Source organism: Solanum pennellii, chromosome 1 (genome assembly GCF_001406875.1).
Source record: "Solanum pennellii chromosome 1, SPENNV200".
NCBI classification, from domain to species: domain Eukaryota; kingdom Viridiplantae; phylum Streptophyta; class Magnoliopsida; order Solanales; family Solanaceae; genus Solanum; species Solanum pennellii.
The window spans coordinates 108,591,794-108,613,744 of NC_028637.1; the positions used below are offsets into that span (position 1 = coordinate 108,591,794).

At 34.6% G+C, this 21,951-nt stretch overlaps 2 protein-coding genes across 3 annotated transcripts; both read left to right on the top strand.

Annotated features, from left to right (window-relative positions):
* Nucleotides 1–1,451: 1,451 nt before the first annotated feature.
* On the top strand, nucleotides 1,452–12,960 carry LOC107001174 (E3 ubiquitin-protein ligase UPL3). Of its 2 annotated transcripts, none has more exons than XM_027911805.1 (18): nucleotides 1,452–2,703; nucleotides 2,786–2,896; nucleotides 3,055–3,171; nucleotides 3,283–3,453; nucleotides 3,527–3,688; nucleotides 6,090–6,338; nucleotides 6,439–6,560; nucleotides 6,701–8,117; nucleotides 8,758–8,853; nucleotides 9,170–10,711; nucleotides 10,837–11,061; nucleotides 11,148–11,252; nucleotides 11,425–11,505; nucleotides 11,596–11,664; nucleotides 11,793–11,921; nucleotides 12,001–12,123; nucleotides 12,296–12,452; nucleotides 12,552–12,960. In XM_027911805.1, the coding sequence occupies exons 1-17, from the start codon at nucleotides 1,807–1,809 to the stop codon at nucleotides 12,359–12,361; spliced, it is 5,682 nt and encodes a 1,893-aa protein (XP_027767606.1). In that variant the 5' UTR covers nucleotides 1,452–1,806; the 3' UTR covers nucleotides 12,362–12,452; nucleotides 12,552–12,960. The 2 variants fall into 2 exon arrangements, with proteins under 2 accessions (XP_027767606.1, XP_015054811.1); XM_015199325.2 differs by having other exon boundaries at nucleotides 12,664–12,960.
* A 3,383-nt stretch (nucleotides 12,961–16,343) lies between these two features.
* On the top strand, nucleotides 16,344–21,574 carry LOC107028142 (beta-galactosidase 13-like). Its single transcript, XM_015229194.2, has 18 exons — nucleotides 16,344–16,593; nucleotides 17,495–17,590; nucleotides 17,746–17,858; nucleotides 17,940–18,006; nucleotides 18,091–18,183; nucleotides 18,306–18,449; nucleotides 18,542–18,636; nucleotides 18,887–18,992; nucleotides 19,063–19,147; nucleotides 19,226–19,344; nucleotides 19,422–19,589; nucleotides 19,671–19,849; nucleotides 19,950–20,059; nucleotides 20,138–20,247; nucleotides 20,326–20,433; nucleotides 20,514–20,621; nucleotides 20,693–20,838; nucleotides 20,920–21,574. The coding sequence occupies exons 1-18, from the start codon at nucleotides 16,426–16,428 to the stop codon at nucleotides 21,398–21,400; spliced, it is 2,496 nt and encodes an 831-aa protein (XP_015084680.1). The 5' UTR covers nucleotides 16,344–16,425; the 3' UTR covers nucleotides 21,401–21,574.
* The last annotated feature ends 377 nt before the right edge of the window (nucleotides 21,575–21,951 follow it).

Below are 21,951 nucleotides of genomic sequence, written 5' to 3' on the forward strand. Positions count from 1 at the left end.
TGACTTATTAATTTGCAATATTTGTTTTACGCGATTTTATTATTTTTTTTGTTGGATATTTTAGTGTCATTAATCATATCATATTTGTTGTTATTTTCTTGAGAAATAACTTATGTAGTTGCATTTTGGTAGGACTAAAGAAATATTTGAAGTACAAGTAAATTATATGTTTATACGAATACTTTATCGAAAAAACTCGAAAATCCAAAAACCTGAAAACCCTGAAGAAACCCAAAAATTTCGAAGTTAAAAAACCCAAGTTTTATTTGTTTGGTTTGGTTTATAAATTCAATGTCCGACACAAATTGTTTGGTTTGATATTTGAAAAAGCCGAACCAATCCGGTCATGTACAACCCTAATATGAAATACAACTTTCACTAAGAGTTCAAAGACTGAACCTCCACAAATCATTACAGGATAGATGCACATGTATTTGACTTTTTCACACATAGATTATGTATTTGATTTTTTTCACACATAAATTATTTTTAATAATTTAAAGTTAAAAATTGATAAAATTAATTTTTTATTTTATTTAAAAAGTCATATATTTGATCGTTCACACATAAACTATTTTTGACATTTTTATTATTTATTATTCAGGTTTCTTATTTTTTTCATTGTGTAAAATAAGAGAATAAAAAAAAGAAGTGTGAATGAAAAATTTGAAAACTATTTTTTTCCGGCTATATTGTAATTTAATTTTTATATCTGTATAATATATTTAGGATATCCATGATAAATTTTATAAGAAAATAAGTGAAAAGAAAAATTTGACCATTAAAATAATAAATTAAAAGTAGCCCTTGAATTTAAAAATAAATTAAAAAAGCGTGTGAAAAGGATAAAATAATAGAAATTATTATTTTTACTTTTATAAGAGGAAAATAATATATGTAGTCATTTGTATAATAATAAAAATATATATAAGTCACTTTCAAAACCATGATGAATATATTAACTCTATGGCAAATTGAACAATATATCATATCTTTTTTTCCCTAAATTTAATATCCCTACTTAATTGAATGATTCAATGAAATATTATGTCGACACATATATTAACCAAAACACTTTAACAAAATATCTCAAAAAAATAATCACTAGTATTTTAATTAAATAAAAGTGATTAATGTGAAAAATTGAATTACACTTTTATCCTCGTTATTATTTTTATTTTATGGACATTATGTGTGCATAATTATACAAATATTTTATCATCAATTGTATTAAAAATTTAAAAACATATCATTAAAAATATAAACTTAACAAAAAATATTTTATTTATCAAATTATTATTAATTTAATATATTTAAAAACTAAAAATCAATTAATCAATTCGATAATATATGAAATCATACCTAATCAATCAACGCACAAACTCGTAAAGGAAAAAGTTTTGGAAGTATAAAAATGAACCGAAGGCTTTTTTTTAAAAAAGCATCTTATTCGATCTCTCTTCATGGACGGAAAAAATAAATAATTCAGCAGACCCAAAATTATTTATAGAATTAGGGTTTTCTTTAGCTCTCTCTACATATTTGCCTTTCCTCAGTTATATTCCTCTTCTCTCAAAGTCCGTATATCGCTTTGTTGATTACTAAAAGCATTTCATTGGAAATTGATTGCTCTGATTTGGGACTTTTAATCGATTGTGATTGGTGGATTTAGCTGAATCAATAAAGATCCTCTCTTTTGGTTAAAATTCTTTAATTTTTTTATGAATTAGGGTTTCTCATATATGATTATGATTTCGGATACATCGGCGAGCTGATTCACGGTTCTGAAGGGGTTTTGGGTTTTGTATGGAAACTCGGAGCCGGAAGCGGGCGGAGGCCACCTCATCAGCGCCTTCTTCTTCTTCCTCTGGGCCAACCACTCGCGCCGCTAAGAGAGCCCGTGTCACCGCCGTTTCTACTTCTACTTCCACCGTCAATTCCACTCCCGTTGCCCCAACTGCATCGATCTCTACTCGTTCCCGCATCACAACTCGTTCTCAGGACTCACTAGCATCCTCTACACCCATGGACTCCACCAATGAATCTTCTGGGTCAGCTAGCCGAAACCGCCGTGGTAAGAACCCTAGTCATGGTTCCGATAAGGATAATTTGGATAAAGGTAAGGAGAAAGAACATGAGGTTAGAGTTAGGGATAAAGAAAGGGATAGGGATGCCGAGCGGATTCTTGGATTGAACATAGATTCTGGTGGTCCTGGTGAGGACGATGACAATGATAGCGAGGGCGGTGTTGGGATTTTGCACCAAAATTTAAATTCAGCAAGTAGTGCTCTTCAGGGACTGCTTAGGAAATTGGGTGCTGGATTGGATGATTTACTCCCTAGCTCTGGCGTGGGGTCGGCATCATCATCCCACCAAAGTGGCCGGCTCAAGAAGATATTAGCTGGTTTAAGGGCGGATGGGGAGGAAGGAAAACAGGTTGAAGCTTTAACTCAGCTGTGTGAGATGCTATCCATTGGAACAGAAGACTCCCTGTCCACATTTTCTGTGGACTCATTTGTACCGGTACTTGTAGGACTGCTCAATCACGAGAACAATCCTGACATTATGCTTCTTGCGGCCCGTGCTCTTACCCATTTGGTTGACGTTCTACCTTCTTCCTGTGCTGCTGTTGTCCATTATGGAGCTGTTTCATGCTTTGTAGCTCGCCTGCTTACAATTGAATACATGGACTTGGCTGAACAGGTGAGTGAATTAACTTGTGTGGAACATATACACGTTAAGGATTGTTTTTTTTAACTGTGATGCTAATGTTTGCGTTTAACAGTCTTTGCAAGCTCTAAAGAAGATATCTCAGGAACACCCAACTGCTTGTTTGAGGGCCGGTGCGCTGATGGCTGTGCTTTCTTATCTCGATTTCTTTTCTACTGGTGTTCAGGTAGAAGAATTCCTTTCATGATTAACTGTATCATGGTTTTGTATAATCTTTGATCAACTCTATCCTGATTTTATGGAATTCAGTTTTAGTGAAACAAGCAACCTTCCAGCTCCTTATAGTACCTATATAATTATTTCTAACTGTTTATCCTTCCATAGAGAGTAGCATTGGCCACTGCTGCTAATATGTGCAAGAAGCTTCCTTCAGATGCGTCTGACTTTGTCATGGAAGCTGTTCCTCTCTTAACGAATCTCCTCCAATATCATGATGCAAAGGTAAATCATCATCATGTTATCTTCCCATACACCCTCTTCCCGAGCCCCTCCTAGTTTGGTCAAACAACACTTTTTTTCTTTAGTGTCATCTTTTGGTGCTGGTGTCTACAGGTATTAGAGCATGCTTCTATCTGCTTGACCCGTATTGCTGAAGCATTTGCGTCATACCCTGAAAAGCTTGATGAACTTTGCAATCACGGACTTGTTACCCAAGCTGCCTCCCTCATCTCAACCAGCAACTCTGGAGGTGGACAGGCTTCACTCAGCACGTCAACCTACACAGTACGTTTAAATCCTCCATATGTTGGTTATTTACGACCTTGATGGCTGTATTCTGACTTGACAAGTGTTACAGGGTTTAATTAGGCTACTTTCGACATGTGCTAGTGGATCTCCGCTTGGAGCAAAAACCTTACTGCTGCTTGGAATAAGTGGAATACTCAAGGATATACTATCAGGTTCTGATCTTGTGGCCACTGTGTCTATTTCACCTGCCTTGAGCAAACCTCCGGAACAGGTGTGCATCACTAGTTTTAGTTTAAATTCATGCTACAATTGTTATTGTTTCTTGTAAACAATTGAAACTAGTAGGTCATATTATAGTATAGATTTTCTATAGCATTGAAAGATAGTTGACTAAGCATATGTCAGTTTGCTAGGCAGATGTGTGCCATATTATAATTTTACATTCGTTCTTTGTTGAAGTTCAAGCACTACATGTTCATAAGTCACTTGGATGTCAAAGAAGTAACAAAATGAGTAAAGTGCCTGGTAGATAAAACCTGTTATGATCAAATATAGTACTCCATGGTCCCACATGGAGTAAAATAATTATCATTAAGTTATTTTTTGGAGAACGTTGTTTTTTGAGTTAGGTTTTTCCCCAGTATATTGGAAACAATCTCTCTACATTGCAAAGGGTACATCCTGCCCTCCCCTGACCTCACTTGTTGAATTACACTGGGTGTGTTGTAATTTATTCTTGGTAGTTGAAATCAATTAAAATTGATGTCCCAAAACAAATACTTATAGTGCTCTGAAATCTTGAACTAAGAGAAAAGAGAATTACCAAAGTAAGGAAGTGGAGACCTTGACAGCTTGACTTATGACCGTTGGTTTAGATTTTTCTATTTGATATGCCTAATTGCCTATCCTTGGTCATAACTATGCATTACTTCTCATAAATATAGTTGTTTAATTCATATCACTATTATTCTTAATTCTTTTAAAAAACTAACATTTCTAGATTGTCTTTCAAATAACCATGTCATTAAAATACTTTGAATCAAATTAGGCATTCAATAGATAACAATGTGCTTCTCTCCTCCTACTCCAATAGCACACTCCGGTCAATTCTTCTCTCGAATAGACAGGTTATGGAGAACCACCACCGAAAACAATTCAAAGAGAAGAGTTCCTCTTATTTTCTGTCTGGAGTAAATTAAGTTTCATCCTGAAGGATTAACCGCCAAACTTGTACAGTAGGTAGGTATTAATTCATGAAATTAAAGTTCAAACTAGTTTATCAATCATCAAATTCTGATAATAAAGAAAATGACTTCATGAAGGGATTCTTATCATAAATCATAGGAAAGAAGAGTTGTAATCAGGAGCATTAATATCAAAGGCGAAAAGCGCAAAAAAGCTCTAAGGTCCGTGGGGGCTTTAAGTGCTAAGTGCAAATAAAGTGTGTACGGCTTCAAAACTAAAGATACCTTAGCTTATGGACAATCATACCCTTTTTATTATAGGGTTGGGGGAATGTAAAGAAGACAAAATATCATTATAGAACAAATTCTGTTGTCCATGTGCATAATATTATGTACTATAGTGCAGATATCGTGTTCCTTCCGCTTTGTGTGTGGCTGCATCACATATCTGTGCTGTGTTAGGTAGTATCTTGACTGCTTTTTTGAGCGGCTGTGCAAAGCCCTCTGCAGGTCCAACCTCAATAATTGACCTTCTGGATACTTCCCTTTCCGCTTGAACATGGATTATCCGGGTTATGCACCTTCGAATATACATATACCAAGTTTGTCTAATAGTACGTTAATCATCCAAATAAAATAAAATTAAATCAAAAGTCACCTATAACACGTCCAAAAATATGACATTCCTCATGTTTAACTATTATGGCTAAACTAATCATTTGACTCATTACCTTCTGAAAACAAGGAAGTATCATTACAATGTGTTGGTGGTCCAGATACTTGTTTTCAACTTCAACTTGAAATAATTTTTTGCCACTTCAAACTATAACTGTCCAAATCCCTACTTGGTGTCCTATTGGGGAACTGGAGATCACTACCGTTATTGAGAAATTCATTGTTTTTAGCTTCAAAACTTGGTGGATATTGAATATTCAAATTTAGTATTCTAGAATGTCAATCAAGTATTATGAATAATTGGTAAAACAACCTTCAAATATAAGTTTTGGAACACTTCATGGGTTTCTGGTTAATTTTTTTTGTTAGTATTTGAAGACTCAAATTGTTTGCACTGATGTCAATTGAACATTAATAGTGTAAATATGACTATGTGATTAAGCTCGTCATGGGCAGACAGAACTATCTAAAACTAATTCAACAGCTTACATTTCTAGAATATGTTATGAAGAACCTTACAACAACATACGTAGTATCACGCAAGTGAGGCCTGGGAAAGGTAGGATTTACCTTTCTTGGGCATTATAATTTTTTAATGTGTTATTCTGCCAGTTGACTCGATTCTCTTGTGAATTTAGAAGCAATCTTCGACTCACTAAATTTACTCTTGTTGCAAAATCATCTGGATTCGTGGGTGCTAGTCCTTGAGCAAATGCCATGAAATGATGCCCTCTCTGTTGTGTACAAACTATTTCTTCTGAAAGCTGCTTGTATCTCTTATAATAACATTAAATGAATTTACTCACTGTTTAGATTTTTGAGATCGTGAACCTGGCAAATGAGCTCCTTCCTCCGCTGCCTCAAGGAACCATCTCTCTTCCAACCGGCACTAATTTGCTCATTAAAGGTTCTGCTATAAAGAAATCTTCTGCTAGTGGTTCTACCAAACAGGAGGATATGAATCCATCTTCCCAGGAGGTTTCAGCTCGAGAAAAATTGTTGAATGATCAGCCTGAACTTCTGCAACAATTTGGAATGGATCTTCTTCCTGTTCTGATCCAGGTTAGGTTTATAATTACAATCCATTGTAAATTGCTGCGACCATCTTACAACTGCCATGGTGGAGATTTACCAGACAAAACCCTGTTGTTTTACTCGTTAGGTATATGGATCCAGTGTAAATAGTCCAGTTCGCCACAAGTGCCTCTCAGCTATTGGAAAGCTTATGTATTTCAGCGGTGCAAATATGATTCAATCTCTAAATAACGTCACTAACATATCAAGGTATGAATATAAACAATACAAGCTTGCAATTTTTCTTCTGGCGTTGATCTGGTATGGAATGGTTATCCAAGCAACAATCATTATATGCATCATATTTCTTTGGTAGTGACAGTAGTGCTTCATTTATGATTCCTATGTAGTTTCTTGGCTGGAGTATTGGCTTGGAAGGATCCTCAAGTGCTGGTGCCTGCTCTTCAAGTAGCAGAAATACTAATGGAAAAGCTTCCTGGAATTTTTGCCAAGATGTTTGTGCGAGAAGGTGTTGTTCATGCCGTAGATGCTCTGATATTGTCTCCCTCCCTAGGTTCGTCTACTTTCCAGCCATCTTCTGCTGAGAAGGAAAACGATTGTATACCCGGGTCATCTCGTTCTAGACGTAACCGACGTCGTGGCAGTAATTCAAATGCAGATGCAAATTCCATTGAGGATCCTAAAAGTCCAGTTCCAGGGAGTGGATCACCACCAAATTCACTGGAAATACCAAAGACCAGTTCTAACCTTCGGATTGCAGTCAGTGCAGGTGCCAAATCTTTCAAAGATAAATACTTCCCTTCAGAATCCGGGGCTACTGAGGTTGGTGTTACAGATGATCTTTTACGATTGAAGAATCTCTGTATGAAGTTGAACACTGGTGTTGATGAACAAATATCTAAACCTAAAGGAAAATCAAAAGCTTCTGTTCCTCGGCTTGGGGATATTTCTGCCAGTAAGGAAGACACCTTGGCTGAACTGGTAGCTTCCATGCTGGGGGAGCTCAGCAAAGGGGATGGTGTATCAACTTTTGAGTTCATTGGAAGTGGAGTGGTTGCAGCTTTGCTGAACTATTTTACATGTGGATATTTTTCAAAGGAAAGAATCTCAGATGCTAACTTGTCTAGGCTTCGACAACAAGCACTCAGAAGATACAAGTCTTTTATTTCAGTTGCCCTTCCTTCCAGTGTAGGTGGGAATATGGTTCCTATGACTGTTTTGGTTCAAAAGCTTCAAAATGCTTTGTCTTCCTTGGAGCGGTTCCCTGTCGTCCTGAGTCATTCTTCAAGATCATCTACTGGAAATGCACGACTTTCTTCAGGTTTAAGTGCTTTGTCACAACCATTCAAGCTACGCCTTTGCAGAGCTCAAGGAGACAAGACCCTTCGTGACTACTCTTCAAATGTTGTGTTGATCGATCCTTTAGCCAGTCTAGCGGCTATTGAAGACTTCCTGTGGCCTCGAGTTCAGAGAGTTGAGTCTGGTCAAAAGGCCTTGGCATCAGTAGGCAACTCTGAGTCTGGGACCACCGCTGCAGGGGTTGGTGCTTCATGCCCATCGACCTCTACTCCCGCTTCGGGATCTCGTCGTACACGATCTAGGTCAGCGGTTAATATTAATGATGGTGCAAAGAAAGACTCACCACAGGAAAAAAATGGAAGTTCATCCAAGGGCAAAGGGAAGGCTGTTCTGAAGCCTGCTCAAGAAGATGGCAAGGGACCCCAAACAAGAAATGCTGTTCGAAGACGAGCAGCATTGGATAAAGAAGCAGAAGTTAAACCTGTGAATGGGGAATCTAGTTCTGAGGTATATTTCTTCATACCTTCTTTCTTTATTGAAGATCGCTGTTTAAATAGTAAGTTATGTAATAATAAATAAATGAGAAGATGTTAAGAAAAAATACAAATGAACGAGTAAAAATATGATTAAAATTTGTATTTGGCGCATCTTCATCTTCATCAATATTACAGCAGAAGAGTAATTTCTATTATATCCTTCAAAATGAAGGAGATAATCTTGATACAAGGGATGTCATTCAGAAATAGCATAAAAGAGAAATAGGATACAAGTGGAATAAAAAATTGTATGTTTGCACTGAATAATAACAAAAGCACAGAATAGTCTGGTCTTGCCCAATATAAAGTAGGGGAAAATAGTATTTCTGACCTAGTCACATGTTTCTACAACCTAAACGTAGTGGTCACATGATTTAGCTTTTGAATCTTAGAGTTAAATTTGAATTAGTTATGTCTCTCTTTTGAATATCTTTTTGATAAGGCTCTCTCTTGACCATTAGGTTTCATTTGCTGAAATGAAACAGACAAACGCTTATTTAAAACTTTGATGTTCCTCTGAATCTTTTTGCTTCCATTTTTCATCTCCCGATTAGTTGCTGGTTTGCATGACAACATTAACTTTCCACCCCACTGCTTGTTGTGATGTTTAGGATGATGAGTTGGACATGTCACCTGTTGAAATTGATGACGCTTTGGTTATTGAGGATGAAGATATATCTGATGATGATGAAGATGACCACGATGATGTAAGCTATTGAACTTCTCCTTGCTTTTTTTAAACCTTGAATCAAGATCCTTGTTTTTTAAATTTCAGATTCTGGCATTTTTAATTAACTTAGGTAACGGATAGTCGTGTTGCTTGGGCTCTTCAAAATGTCCATGCATGTGTTGACACGGGGCGCGTCAATATTTTGCTTGAGTTCGAGCAACATGGTTGAGAGAGATTTACATTCTCAATATGCATTTTTCAGCTAATCTCCCCAGATCAACTTGAGCAGCTCTTTTAATTTTATACACAGTTGTATTGAAGATGCTTTTCTGAAATTGTTGCTGATGCTTTAGGTGTTGGGTGATGATTCTCTTCCTGTTTGCACGCCGGACAAAGTTCATGACGTCAAATTGGGCGATTCTTCGGAAGATAGTCCTGCCACACAGACTACAAATGATAATCAGACAAATGCTGCTGGTGGTTCAAGCAGCAGAGCTGCTTCTGCTCAGGGATCTGATTCTGTTGAGTTCAGGAGTGGGAGTTCTTATGGTTCAAGGGGTGCAATGTCATTTGCTGCAGCTGCCATGGCTGGACTTGCATCTGCGAACGGTAGAGGTTTGAGAGGAGCTAGAGATCGTCATGGTCGCCCTTTATTTAGCACTAGCGATCCACCCAGACTTGTATTTTCTGCTGGTGGAAAGCAGCTTAATAGACACTTAACTATCTACCAGGCCATCCAGCGCCAACTTGTCCTTGACGAGGATGACGAAGAGAGGTATGGTGGCACTGACTTTCCGTCTAGTGACGGAAGCAGACTTTGGGGTGATATTTACACTATCACATACCAAAGAGTTGACAGCCAAGCAGAGAGGTCTACGAAAGGGGATGGGAGCTCAACTTCCACCAAGTCTAATAAAGCTAGTTCTTCAGCAAGTGCCAGCGCTGATCCCTCGTTGCATCAAGCATCATTGTTAGATAGTATATTACAGGGAGAACTTCCTTGTGATATGGAGAAAAGCAATTCTACTTACAACATTTTGGCCCTTTTACGTGTAGTAGAGGGATTAAACCAGCTGGCCCCACGATTACATGTGCAGTCAGTTATTGATGATTTTTCTGAAGGCAAAATATTGAGTTTAGATGAGCTCAATACTACTGGTGTCAAAATTCCCTCGGAGGAATTTGTAAACAGCAAGCTCACTCCAAAGTTGGCCCGACAGATACAGGATGCTCTAGCCCTTTGTAGTGGGTCTCTTCCATCATGGTGTTCCCAGTTGACAAGGTCCTGTCCGTTTCTTTTTCCATTTGAGACTCGGCGCCAGTACTTCTATTCAACGGCCTTTGGATTATCTAGGGCTTTATATCGGCTTCAACAGCAGCAAGGTGCAGATGGAAATGGATCTACCAATGAGAGAGAAGTCAGGGTTGGGAGACTACAGCGCCAGAAAGTCCGTGTCTCTAGGAATCGTATTCTGGATTCTGCTGCAAAGGTAATGGAGATGTACTCTAGCCAAAAAGCTGTTCTCGAGGTCGAATATTTTGGTGAAGTTGGAACTGGTTTGGGCCCAACTCTGGAATTCTATACCCTGTTAAGTCGGGATCTGCAGAAAGTTGGACTGAGAATGTGGAGAACAAGTTCCTCATCAAGTGAACATTCAATGGAAGTGGGTGTGGATGAAAAATTGAGTGGGGGTGATAAAGAGCTTGTCCAAGCACCTCTTGGATTATTCCCACGTCCTTGGTCATCAACTGTTGAAACTGCAGATGGCAACCACTTCCCAAGGGTGATTGAATATTTCAGATTGCTAGGGCGTGTGATGGCGAAAGCACTTCAAGATGGGCGGCTATTGGATCTCCCTCTGTCAACTGCATTTTACAAGCTTGTTCTTGGCCAAGTAAGGGCTTCTTTATGTTTTTTTGTTTTGCATGTGATTGCCATCTGCGATTTAATTGTTGCATTTGTCTTTCTATTTTTTTTTTTTTTTTTTTTTGCTAACATTTCTTTGCTTCAACATTGTAGGAGCTTGATCTGTATGATATTCTTTCTTTTGATGCTGAGTTAGGGAAGACTTTGCAAGAGTTGCAAGCTCTTGTTAGCCGTAAACAAAATCTAGAATCAATTGGAGGCCAGGGCCAAGAGAACATTAATGATCTGCATTTTCGTGGGATCCCAGTTGAGGATCTTTGTTTAGATTTCACACTCCCAGGCTATCCTGAATATGTTCTGAAAGCAGGGAATGAGAATGTATGCTGCTTTTCTTGGATGCCATTTCATCTTTTTGTCCTCTTCATAATTTTGTTTGATTTGTATACTTCAATTGGAACTTGCAGGTGGATCTCTGTAACTTGGAAGAATATGTTACTTTGGTGGTTGATGCCACTGTGAGGACTGGAATTGGGCGGCAGATGGAAGCATTTAGATCTGGATTCAATCAGGTTTGTTGCTATGATGGGATTTTAGCTAATTAGAGGTGCATCTAGAGATGATATTTAAATGATAATTTTGGTGCAACTTTCACTTAATCAATTCATCGGTTACCTCATACTTCCTTGATATCATCTTTCATCTTACGATAGTGAAATAACCTTTAGGCTCCGCAACTTTCAGGTTTTTGAGATTTCAGCTCTGCAAATATTCTCTTCTACTGAGTTGGACTACCTGCTTTGTGGCCGTAAAGAGTTATGGAAGGTAATGTTTTGTTTCTCATGAACCCAGTATAAGACTGTGATCTTGTATGTGTCCGGCTTTAATTGAATTTCACTTCTTTTGCTTATCCAGGCTGAGACGCTTGTAGATCATATCAAGTTTGATCATGGATATACAGCCAAGAGTCCCGCCATCGTATATGTAAGTTTGTTCTTCAGCTATTAGTAGAAGTGTACTGCCTGAGACAGTAATGTTGTCAAGGTAAGCCTTCGTCTGTCTATTATATTGGCTTCAAACTGATGTCCACTTTCAAATTTGATTCTGATCAGTTATTGGAGATCATGGGAGAGTTCACTCCTGAGCAGCAACGAGCATTCTGTCAGTTTGTGACTGGTGCTCCCCGGCTTCCTCCAGGTGGTCTGGCCGTGCTCAATCCTAAGTTGACAATAGTGAGAAAGGTATGCTGTAGTTGACTAAAATATTAGTCCTATCTGTTAATTCTCTCTGCAGAAGCTGACTGTCATATCTTCTGAGCAGCATTCATCTAGTGCTAGCAATACAGCACCAAATGGTAATATGCCATCAGAATCTGCAGACGATGATTTACCTAGTGTGATGACATGTGCTAACTACCTGAAACTGCCTCCCTATTCTACTAAGGTATGATTTCTCCCCAATTTGTCGGCTGTTGGTATGGCGTAACTTTTCCTCTCATCTGCTTTCCTAGTACAGTTGTAGAATTTTTCCTACTCTTGTCCGTCTTGTCTCCATCTATGTCTTGGGAGTTGGGAGGGTCAAATGATACTGTTAATCCTTACACATCTCTCTGCAGGATATAATGTACAAAAAGTTGCTCTATGCTATCAATGAAGGTCAAGGATCATTTGATTTGTCATAAGTTACATGACAAATGGACTTGTGTATACAACTTGGAAATTATTGGTGCCTGGTCCTAAATAATGGCGGCATCCTCAACTAACACCACCTAGGTTTGTATTCATCAGAATCTGCTGTTGTATATCTTTATATAGTTATATTCCTTTTCAACAGCTTTTCCTCTATTCTGATTGCTAGTTTCATTACTGCAGCGTTGTTGTGGACATTGTAAAATGAACAATTTGTTTGTTTGTTTTTGAGCCATGCATTTAGTCCCCGCTGATTTAACTCCAGCATTTGTGTTTTGGCTGCTTTGTTTCACAGCTTACATTGGCACCTTGCTTTGATCGAATGATGAAGATGGGATTTTTTTCTTTTGCGGGTGTTCTTTTGCTACAAACAGTTGTAAATATGTAGGAAGATCATCTTCTTTCAAATTTTGACTTTTTAAGGTCGTGCAGCACATACATGTAAGGGCACCGATGTTGCCGCCTTTTTAGCTTCTTGCAGATATGAGGAACGTTGTCTCTCTGATATTTCAGTTATTAGTTAATTAAAATGATCCAATAAATTGGCCAACTTAGCTGAGGGCCACAAAGCTGCATGATTTTGGGAGCATAACTTTTTGAAGTGTTTGTATAAATCACAAGTTACAGGTCTGTTATCCAAGAAGAAAATACTACTTGGAAGTTGCACAAAGTGTGATAATTTAAGGATAGAATGCGCTCTCTTTTATTGTTATGGGACACCTGTTTAATGCGAGTTTTGAGACTTAAATCTTAATAAAATAAAATAACAAAAAAAATGAAAAATAACATACCCTATAGGATGGAAAACGGCAATGTATTCATATTAAATCAATGCAATTTTTCATTATTATGTGATTTAATGTTAAAATGAACTATAAATTTAAATAAATGACATATATATATATTGACCTCGACGCGGATTTTAACATCACTCGGAGATAACACTCACCTAACTGGCCTAAGTAACTTTTAGAGGGAGCATGTATTTTTGACTTAATTAATTTGATTCATCAAATTCAATCCAAACTTGTTCATATTACCGATTTAGCAGTGTACCTGAAAATTTACTATTTCATTTCTTCGAAAAAAATAAATCGATTGAAAACAATTTGTCGACTTTATATTCCATTCTTTGGAAAAAAGAAATCGATCGAAAAAGAAGAAAAACGACTAGAATCTCCTTACTTCAAAAAAAATAAATGAGAACTCTCTATTACATTCGTCCATTGAGAGAAGAAAAAAACTAATTTTTTTTTTCAGAAAAATAAATTAACTAAAAACTCTTTATTCCATTCATCGACTGAAAAAGAAAAAGAAAAAAGAAAAAGAAACGAGGTCCGTTGAAAATTTCGAAATCTTAGTTTCTCTTAAAACTGCTACATTTAGTTATATTTTCATCCAAAAATTGGGCGATATTATTAGTCAAGCACCATTTGTTTTCATTTTTCTCTTTATTAATGTTTTGAAATTTTTTGTTGCTCTATTTAAGTATATTTAAATGAAACTTGATGTTGAGATTATCAATACTTTTCTTGTTATTACAAGATTATAAAGAATCCTAAATATTAAACACGAAAGATTTATAGGTGAGCTAAACGATTTTCTATTTACTATGATCCCATGTCTTTCTTTCTTTGTATTCGTTTGTTTGCTCCCAAAATTTTAATGAAAAGAGAAAGATCACCAACAACATTTTCCTGTGGATTTGACTTAAAAAGTGTTATTCAAATATAGTTAACGCGAAAACCAAAATCATCTAATTGTATTATATTAAAGGAAACGCAAAATTACACCATAATGTCAATTAGAAACTAAATAATGTAGACAATAATACATGCAACAAAAAACATCAATTGAAAAGAAAGATTATTTTTCTCACCAAGCAGAGCATGCAAATTCATCTGCCATTTGCTGTTGTAGTTCCCCTAACGTCGATTCCTAAAACTTGTATGTCATAATACTTCAAAAGATGTAAAATCCCCTAATCCATCAACTAGTTGAAATAAAAAGTGCATGCAGTTCTTCACAATTCCAAAATGATAGTAATTCTTTTATCCATAGCCACATTAGCAAGAATATATATAATAATGCATACGCAAATAGATCACAATAACTACAACAACAAAAAAAAGGGTAATTAATCTAAGTTCATATGTTTGGAAAGTATGTGATATCCTATTTAAAAGCCATAAAGAATATCAACTATTGAATGAAAAAGTAAGCAAAAGGAAAGATGACAAACACATTTAACTTGTTTTGCTTTTGGGGTTACTTAGTAAACAATTCTTGTGTCAACAAAATCTACCACTTTGTTACAACTGTTTTGCTCTATTTGTTTTTTCCACTAAGTAGTGCAAAGATCAGAGTGTTTTTCCTCTATCTTTGTTCACCTTTTTCTGTATCCTCTAGAAAAGATTCCCCTTAGTTACCTTTTTTCAAATCTTTAATCCTTGTTTTCTTTCAGTGTTTATGCTACAAATCTAACCATAAAATATTTACCCATAGGATGTATTAGTATATACTAAGATTTTTTAGAACTTGGCTTTCATAAATCCTTACGGCGGCTCAAGCGTATTAGTGACCTAAAGCAAAACTTAAACGGATCATTTATCTTAAATTGTTAATAACTTTTATATAATTCATTTCTTCTGGTTTTCATCCAATAGTATAAACATTATTATTTTAAATTATTTTTCATGAGATATAGTACTTCAAATATGTCAAATTTCTTCTAATAATTCTTCATTTTTCATGAAATGTTTACTTTTTCGACAAATATTATTCAATATTTGTTAAAAAAATAATAACTTATAACCTATTATTATTAAAAATGAATTCCCTTAAATTAAAAGGCTTAAAACACATGTCTTTTTATTTTTAACACAGTCAAAGCTACCTTCAATGTTTTGGAAATGGAGAATTCTGTGGCAGCATATTGTTTATATTATATTTATCACTCACAACTAATCTATTAACCCACTTCCCATTTATGTTAATCAAAGAGCAACACAATATACATGAAAATTTCTTGATGATTTTGCATACACAAATGTATGATTTTGCATACACAAATGTAAGCTTAGGTCTTATTATTCTTGAATTTATTTTATTAATAATTTTTTTATCATTTTACAGCTTATATGACACTATCTTGTGGGCCCCAACGCTGATTAATTTTTTTTCAAGATAATGCCACATAGGTCGAGAGGGAATAGAGAATTACTAATAAAACAAGTTCAGAAAATAATAGAGTCTTAATATGGTATAAATGTATCTATAGAGTTTTGAATATAGATCGAGGGAATGATCGTGCATTTTTCTTTTTTTTAAAAAAAAGCTTTTACGTACCTAACTGTATCATATACATTCAGCCTTGGCTGATTGACATAGTAGTGCGTATGTTTTTAATCTATAATATAATGGAACGTGTGATCATTATTCATCAGGTTTGTGGCAGATGATGATACATTTTTATGATTCATTTTCTACTTTAATTAAATGAGATTATTTTTTTTATTGCAAAAAATATATATACTTGATCGTCTATATTTTAATTATTTTGTCTCATATTCTGCTATTTTTCGATCTGTTTGTGTGTCGGTCGATTATCATTGTCTTTAGCATTTAGTTTGTCCCCTATTTTGAATAAATTGATTAGTAATTCTTCTCTTTGTTTAATAAGAATCAAAAATTTGGAATTTGAAATCTTATATATCTAATTTATTCTTTTACGTAAATCAGAACTATGTAAGCATCAATTTATTGGTTAATTAATTGAAGTTTGTATACTTAAAAGAAAAAATAAGACATTTTAAATCACAATTTTTTATATTAATTTTTTTTTTAAAGATTGTTTGAGAAATTAAAGAAACCACAAGCAAGTAACAAAAACACAAAAGAATAGATCGTGAAAAATACGAGAAATTCTACAAGCCTCATATTGTATTCACTGATGGAGGCTTCTTAGTTAAAACAGTAAAACTCCAATTACATACATAGCTCTTGCATTTGCACTAATAACTAAAACTCATAAAAACACAAAAACATAAAAACAAAAATGTTTCAAATATTAACGTTAGCTCTCTTGATTTCCTTGTTGGTTACATCGGTGAATGGTCAAGAAAAGCCACGTGGCGTAGCTTACGATGGCCGTTCCTTGATCGTAAATGGAAATAGGGAACTCTTCTTTTCTGGTTCTATTCATTATACCCGTAGTCCTCCTGAGGTGACTTTAAATTGTAATTCTAGTCATTTTTCATATATGTTTAACTATGGCTCAACTCATCGGTAACCTCCTAAAGGTAGCATCAATTTTCACTTAGACATCTCAACTAGACTTTGTTCATTTTAGACATATCATGTTGAGTTCTGCTATGTCATTTTTGTACTTTTTGCTGACTTGACATATTGCGTGTGTTGCACCCATTTTGAGCGCATGAGGGGTTCTCTTTTGGATTCTTTTTTAATTTTTTTCCTTCTTCTTCTTCACTTTTTAGCCCTATCACTTAATCCACCTTCCCCATAAAAATTCATGATAAAGAATCATAAAAAATATGAAAAAATACAATAAAAAATTTTCACACTAATTTTAAAAAAGTTTATAAGAATAAATTTTTAAAAAATCATCACACTAATTTTGAAAAGATATTTTAGAACAAGACATGCATTTTTTCTCAAAAAAGTTAGAAGAATGTCATATATAATTTTCGAAATCAATTAAAGAAAAGAGCCTAAAATCTGATGATTCTTTTTTTAAAAAATGGAAGAAGAACCAAGAAAATAATTGTTGAGTTGGGGAGGCAAAAGGGATGTAAGACAAATGGGTAGGGCGGGATGGTAGAAAATAAGTAATTTTATTTATTTATTTTTGCTGAAAAATTAGTTATTTTTAATAATTTATTTTAAATTATTATTTTTACATTCAAGTATTACACACACTTTGTAATTTTAGTTGATTGTCAAAAAGGTGTCAAAATAGCATAACAAACCCTTACTTGAGGTGCTTAAAATGTACAAAACCTACTTAAAGTGTGTAAGTGAAAATTAATACCAATTTTAAGAGACCGCCAATGAATTCTAACCTTTAATTATTTATACTTAATTATGTATCAAATTTTTCCCCACAGATGTGGCCAGAAATTATTAGAAAGGCTAAAGAAGGAGGTATTAATGTCATCCAGACTTATGTGTTCTGGAACATTCACGAGCCGGTTCAAGGCCAGGTAATTAACAGAGACAAATCTATAATTTATTATCATGTTTTTAAGTGTATATACTATAAATTATTGAATCTCTTCTAGTGTTAAAAAAAAGTTGTTGTACGTATGTCATTGACTCACAAATTCGAATATTGAGATTAACGTTGGTCGATTTACAGTTCAACTTTGAAGGAAATTTTGACATTGTCAAATTCATCAAGGAGATAGCTGAACAGGGTTTGTATGTAACTCTCAGAATTGGACCTTATATTGAAGCAGAATGGAGTTCAGGGTATTTTATACAATGTTAATTATTTCTTATGGTCCTTAATTATGATCTATTTATTAATCAATATTTTGTTCTTCGAAACAGAGGGTTTCCATACTGGTTAAGAGAGGTTAAAAATATCACATTCCGTTCTTATAACGAGCCATTTGTGGTATGTACTCACAATTTTGCATACTTTTGATTAAATTAAATATTTTTAATGACTTATTTAATTAATTTATTCTCTCTTTTGAAGTACCATATGAAAAAATATTCAGAAATGGTCATTGATTTGATGAAAAAAGAGAAACTATTTGCACCCCAAGGAGGTCCCATTATCTTGGCTCAGGTTAATTTGTTTAAATAACGTTTATATAAATGTATAAGTAATATAACATTTTTACATAGTATACACTATCGAATCACTAGAGATAATAATCCAACATCAATATTATTGTGTTTACTTAACAGATTGAAAATGAGTACAACAATGTCCAAGCTGCTTATAAAGAAAATGGAAAGAAATATATTGAGTGGGCAGCAAATATGGCTGTTGGATTATATGATGGTGTCCCCTGGATTATGTGCAAGCAAAAAGAGGCCCCTCCTACAGTAGTACGTTCATTTTATTTATTCTATCAAAATTATTATTATTATTATTTATTATACTTTAGAAAGTAAAAAACACAATATTTTTTTACCGTTAGATAAACACGTGCAATGGAAGGCATTGTGCGGATACTTTTGCAGGCCCTAATGGGCCCAACAAGCCTACACTGTGGACTGAAAATTGGACTGCCCAGTAAGTTCAACCTTGAGAGTTTAATTTCACTAACTAATGGTTAGATACCAATTACTCCATATTATTATGATTCTGAATCCTTCGATCATCTAGTTTGTTTTTTTTTTAAAAAAAAAAAGAGTCTATAGACAATGTATACTAATTTATACTATATGTATACACTTGGACCATGGTATATGTTGATAACTACTACTATTATGATTACTAGTATATTTTAAGGAACGTAGTTGTTAACAAAAATGAAATACAGGTATAGAACATTTGGAGACCCTCCATCACAAAGATCAGCAGAAGATCTTGCTTTTTCTGTGGCTCGTTTCTTTGCCAAAAATGGGACTCTTACAAACTATTACATGGTAAATCAACATATTTACTAATTAATTATTGTGTGTTTTGATTATTCTTAACTAATTATTATAATTTCAGTACCATGGTGGAACAAACTTTGGAAGATCAAGTTCTTCTTTCGTGACTACTCGTTATTATGATGAGGCTCCTCTTGATGAATTTGGTAATTAATTAATTAACTAAACGATAACGAATAAGAGTGAAGCACTTTGATTTAATAAATTAAATGTTGATGGATTAGGTTTAATGAGGGACCCGAAATGGAGTCACTTGAGAGACTTGCATAGAGCTTTGAGATTATCAAGAAGGGCTCTTCTTTGGGGTACTCCCACAGTACAAAAGATTAACCAGGACCTTGAGGTACGTACGTCATTATTAGTATAAATTGACTTGGATTATGATATGTAATTTAATTTGATACATAAAATGAAATGTAGATCACTGTGTATGAGAACATTGGTGAGCATATGTGTGCTGCCTTTTTGACCAACAATCACACCACTCAACCTTCCAACATTACATTTAGAGGAGCTAATTATTACTTGCCTGAAAAATCAGTTAGCATTCTAGCTGATTGTAAGACTGTCGTTTACAACACTCAAACGGTAAATAAATCCACTTTAATTTTTTTCCAACTGTTATATGTATTGTATAACTGGAATAAATGAATGAATGAAAGTAAACAGGTAGTCTCCCAACACAATTCAAGAAACTTTGTACCATCAGAAAAAGCAAAGAATCTTAAATGGGAAATGTATCAAGAAAAAGTACCAACAGTCAATGAATTGGCACTTAAGAATAGGGAACCATTGGAGCTCTACAGTTTAACTAAAGATAAATCAGACTACGCTTGGTATTCAACAAGGTACGATTTATTTAATTATATTATACGTATATAATTTAAAGGCACTCAAACTTGAATTTACTCTTAATATATATATATATATTATTTCTTGAAAACACAGCATCAACGTTAATCGACATGACTTGCCCATGAGATCTGATATTCTCACTGTGTTGCAAGTTGCAAGTATGGGCCATGCATTGGCTGCGTTTGTCAATGGACAATATATTGGTATGTTCTCTAATAAAAAATATCATGTCATGTCATATTCTTTTAATTTTCTGACAGTATTTAATTAATCATTTTTAGGATTTGGGCATGGGAACAATATTGATAAAAGCTTCGTTTTTCGGCAACCCATCGTGTTGAAACCAGGAGTTAATGACATCACCCTTTTGGGTGAGCTAGTTGGATACCCGGTATTTATCATTTGGTATAATTCTCCATTTGGTTTTAAGTTTAATTTGAGCGTTAGAATTAATGAAATACAATTACAGAATAGTGGTGCTTATATGGAAAAGAGGTTTGCTGGACCCCGTGCAGTGACAATTCAAGGTTTAATGGCTGGAACTCTTGATATCACCCTAAATGTTTGGGGACATGAGGTATGTATGCATTTGTATTTAACAAAGTATTCAAATATTAAATTAACTAGTACTAGTAAAATTCAAAATCATTCTTTCAGGTTGGTGTATCTGGCGAAAAAGAACAAGTATTCACTGAAGAGGGTGCAAAGAAAGTAAAATGGACTCCCGTAACTGCTACTCCACCAGGACCTGTTACTTGGTATAAGGTAAGTTGGAGTCCCAAATATATATGTATAGAAAGATATGAAGTTTATTGATCGATTTTTCGTACTTACAGACATACTTCGATGCCCCTGAAGGCACTGATCCAGTGGCCTTGAAAATGGACAAAATGCAGAAAGGTATGCTTTGGGTTAATGGTAAGAGCCTGGGTCGTTACTGGGTATCTTTCCTCTCTCCTCTTGGACAGCCCACACAATCTGAGTAAGTATCAACGCGTATTCAATATTGAAAGGTAAAAGAATGATACGTACAATATTAAATTTATAAATTGATTTGCTGCAGGTATCATGTTCCAAGAGCATTTTTGAAGCCAAATAATAATCTCCTAGTTGTTTTCGAAGAAACAGGAGGTCATCCAGAAAAAATAGAAATTGTAACAGTGAATCGAGACACAATTTGCAGTATGATCACAGAATATCATCCTCCAAATGTTAAAAATTTTGAGAGTTCTGGCAGTAAATTCTGCCCGGTTGTTGAAGATCTTAAAGCAGGAGCTCATTTAACTTGCCCCGATGATAATGTGATCGAAAAAGTTGAATTTGCTAGTTATGGTGATCCAGATGGTGCATGTGGAAATTTTACCATGGGTACTTGCACTTCACAAAATAGTATTAAAGTTGCAGAAAAATATTGTTTGGGAAAACACGCTTGTACTATCCCAATTGAGAGAGTAACATTTGATGAACCAAACAAGGATCCATGCCCTAACACCTTTAAGACTTTAGCTGTCCAAGTCAAGTGTGTTGTACCAAAAAAGAATTAATTATTGATGGATTGAAACACATCATATCAATATATAATATATAGCTTAGGCCATTGAATCCAGTATTATTGTGATTTAGTATTAGACTTGTATAAGTGATAAAAATCGTTGTTTTAAACGATGCGTATACTGAAAGCCTATTTGATTCTAATCATTAATTACGTACTTATATTATTTTTCTTTTTCTTTTTGTATGATATAATTATCCATATTAACATATCATTGCAGAGAAGTGAAATATTAAAAATTGACAGACAATCAAGTAAATGAGTTAGTAGTATGTCGTACAAATATGATAACCACAATTATTTCAAACTTAAATCATAATGAATCTGGTTCATAGTTTTGTATATGAATATAACTTATATATGTGATACATAACTTATGTGTTGTTTGCTATGTATCGGATGTAGGAGTAGTGTATCTGCGAATTTTGAAAAATCTAAAATTATTGTAATTTGAAAAACTTTCGAGATAGAATGTAATTAATCAGAGCCCAATTTATAAAAAAGGAACTTTCACATATAACCAATCAAAATTAGCATAATTAC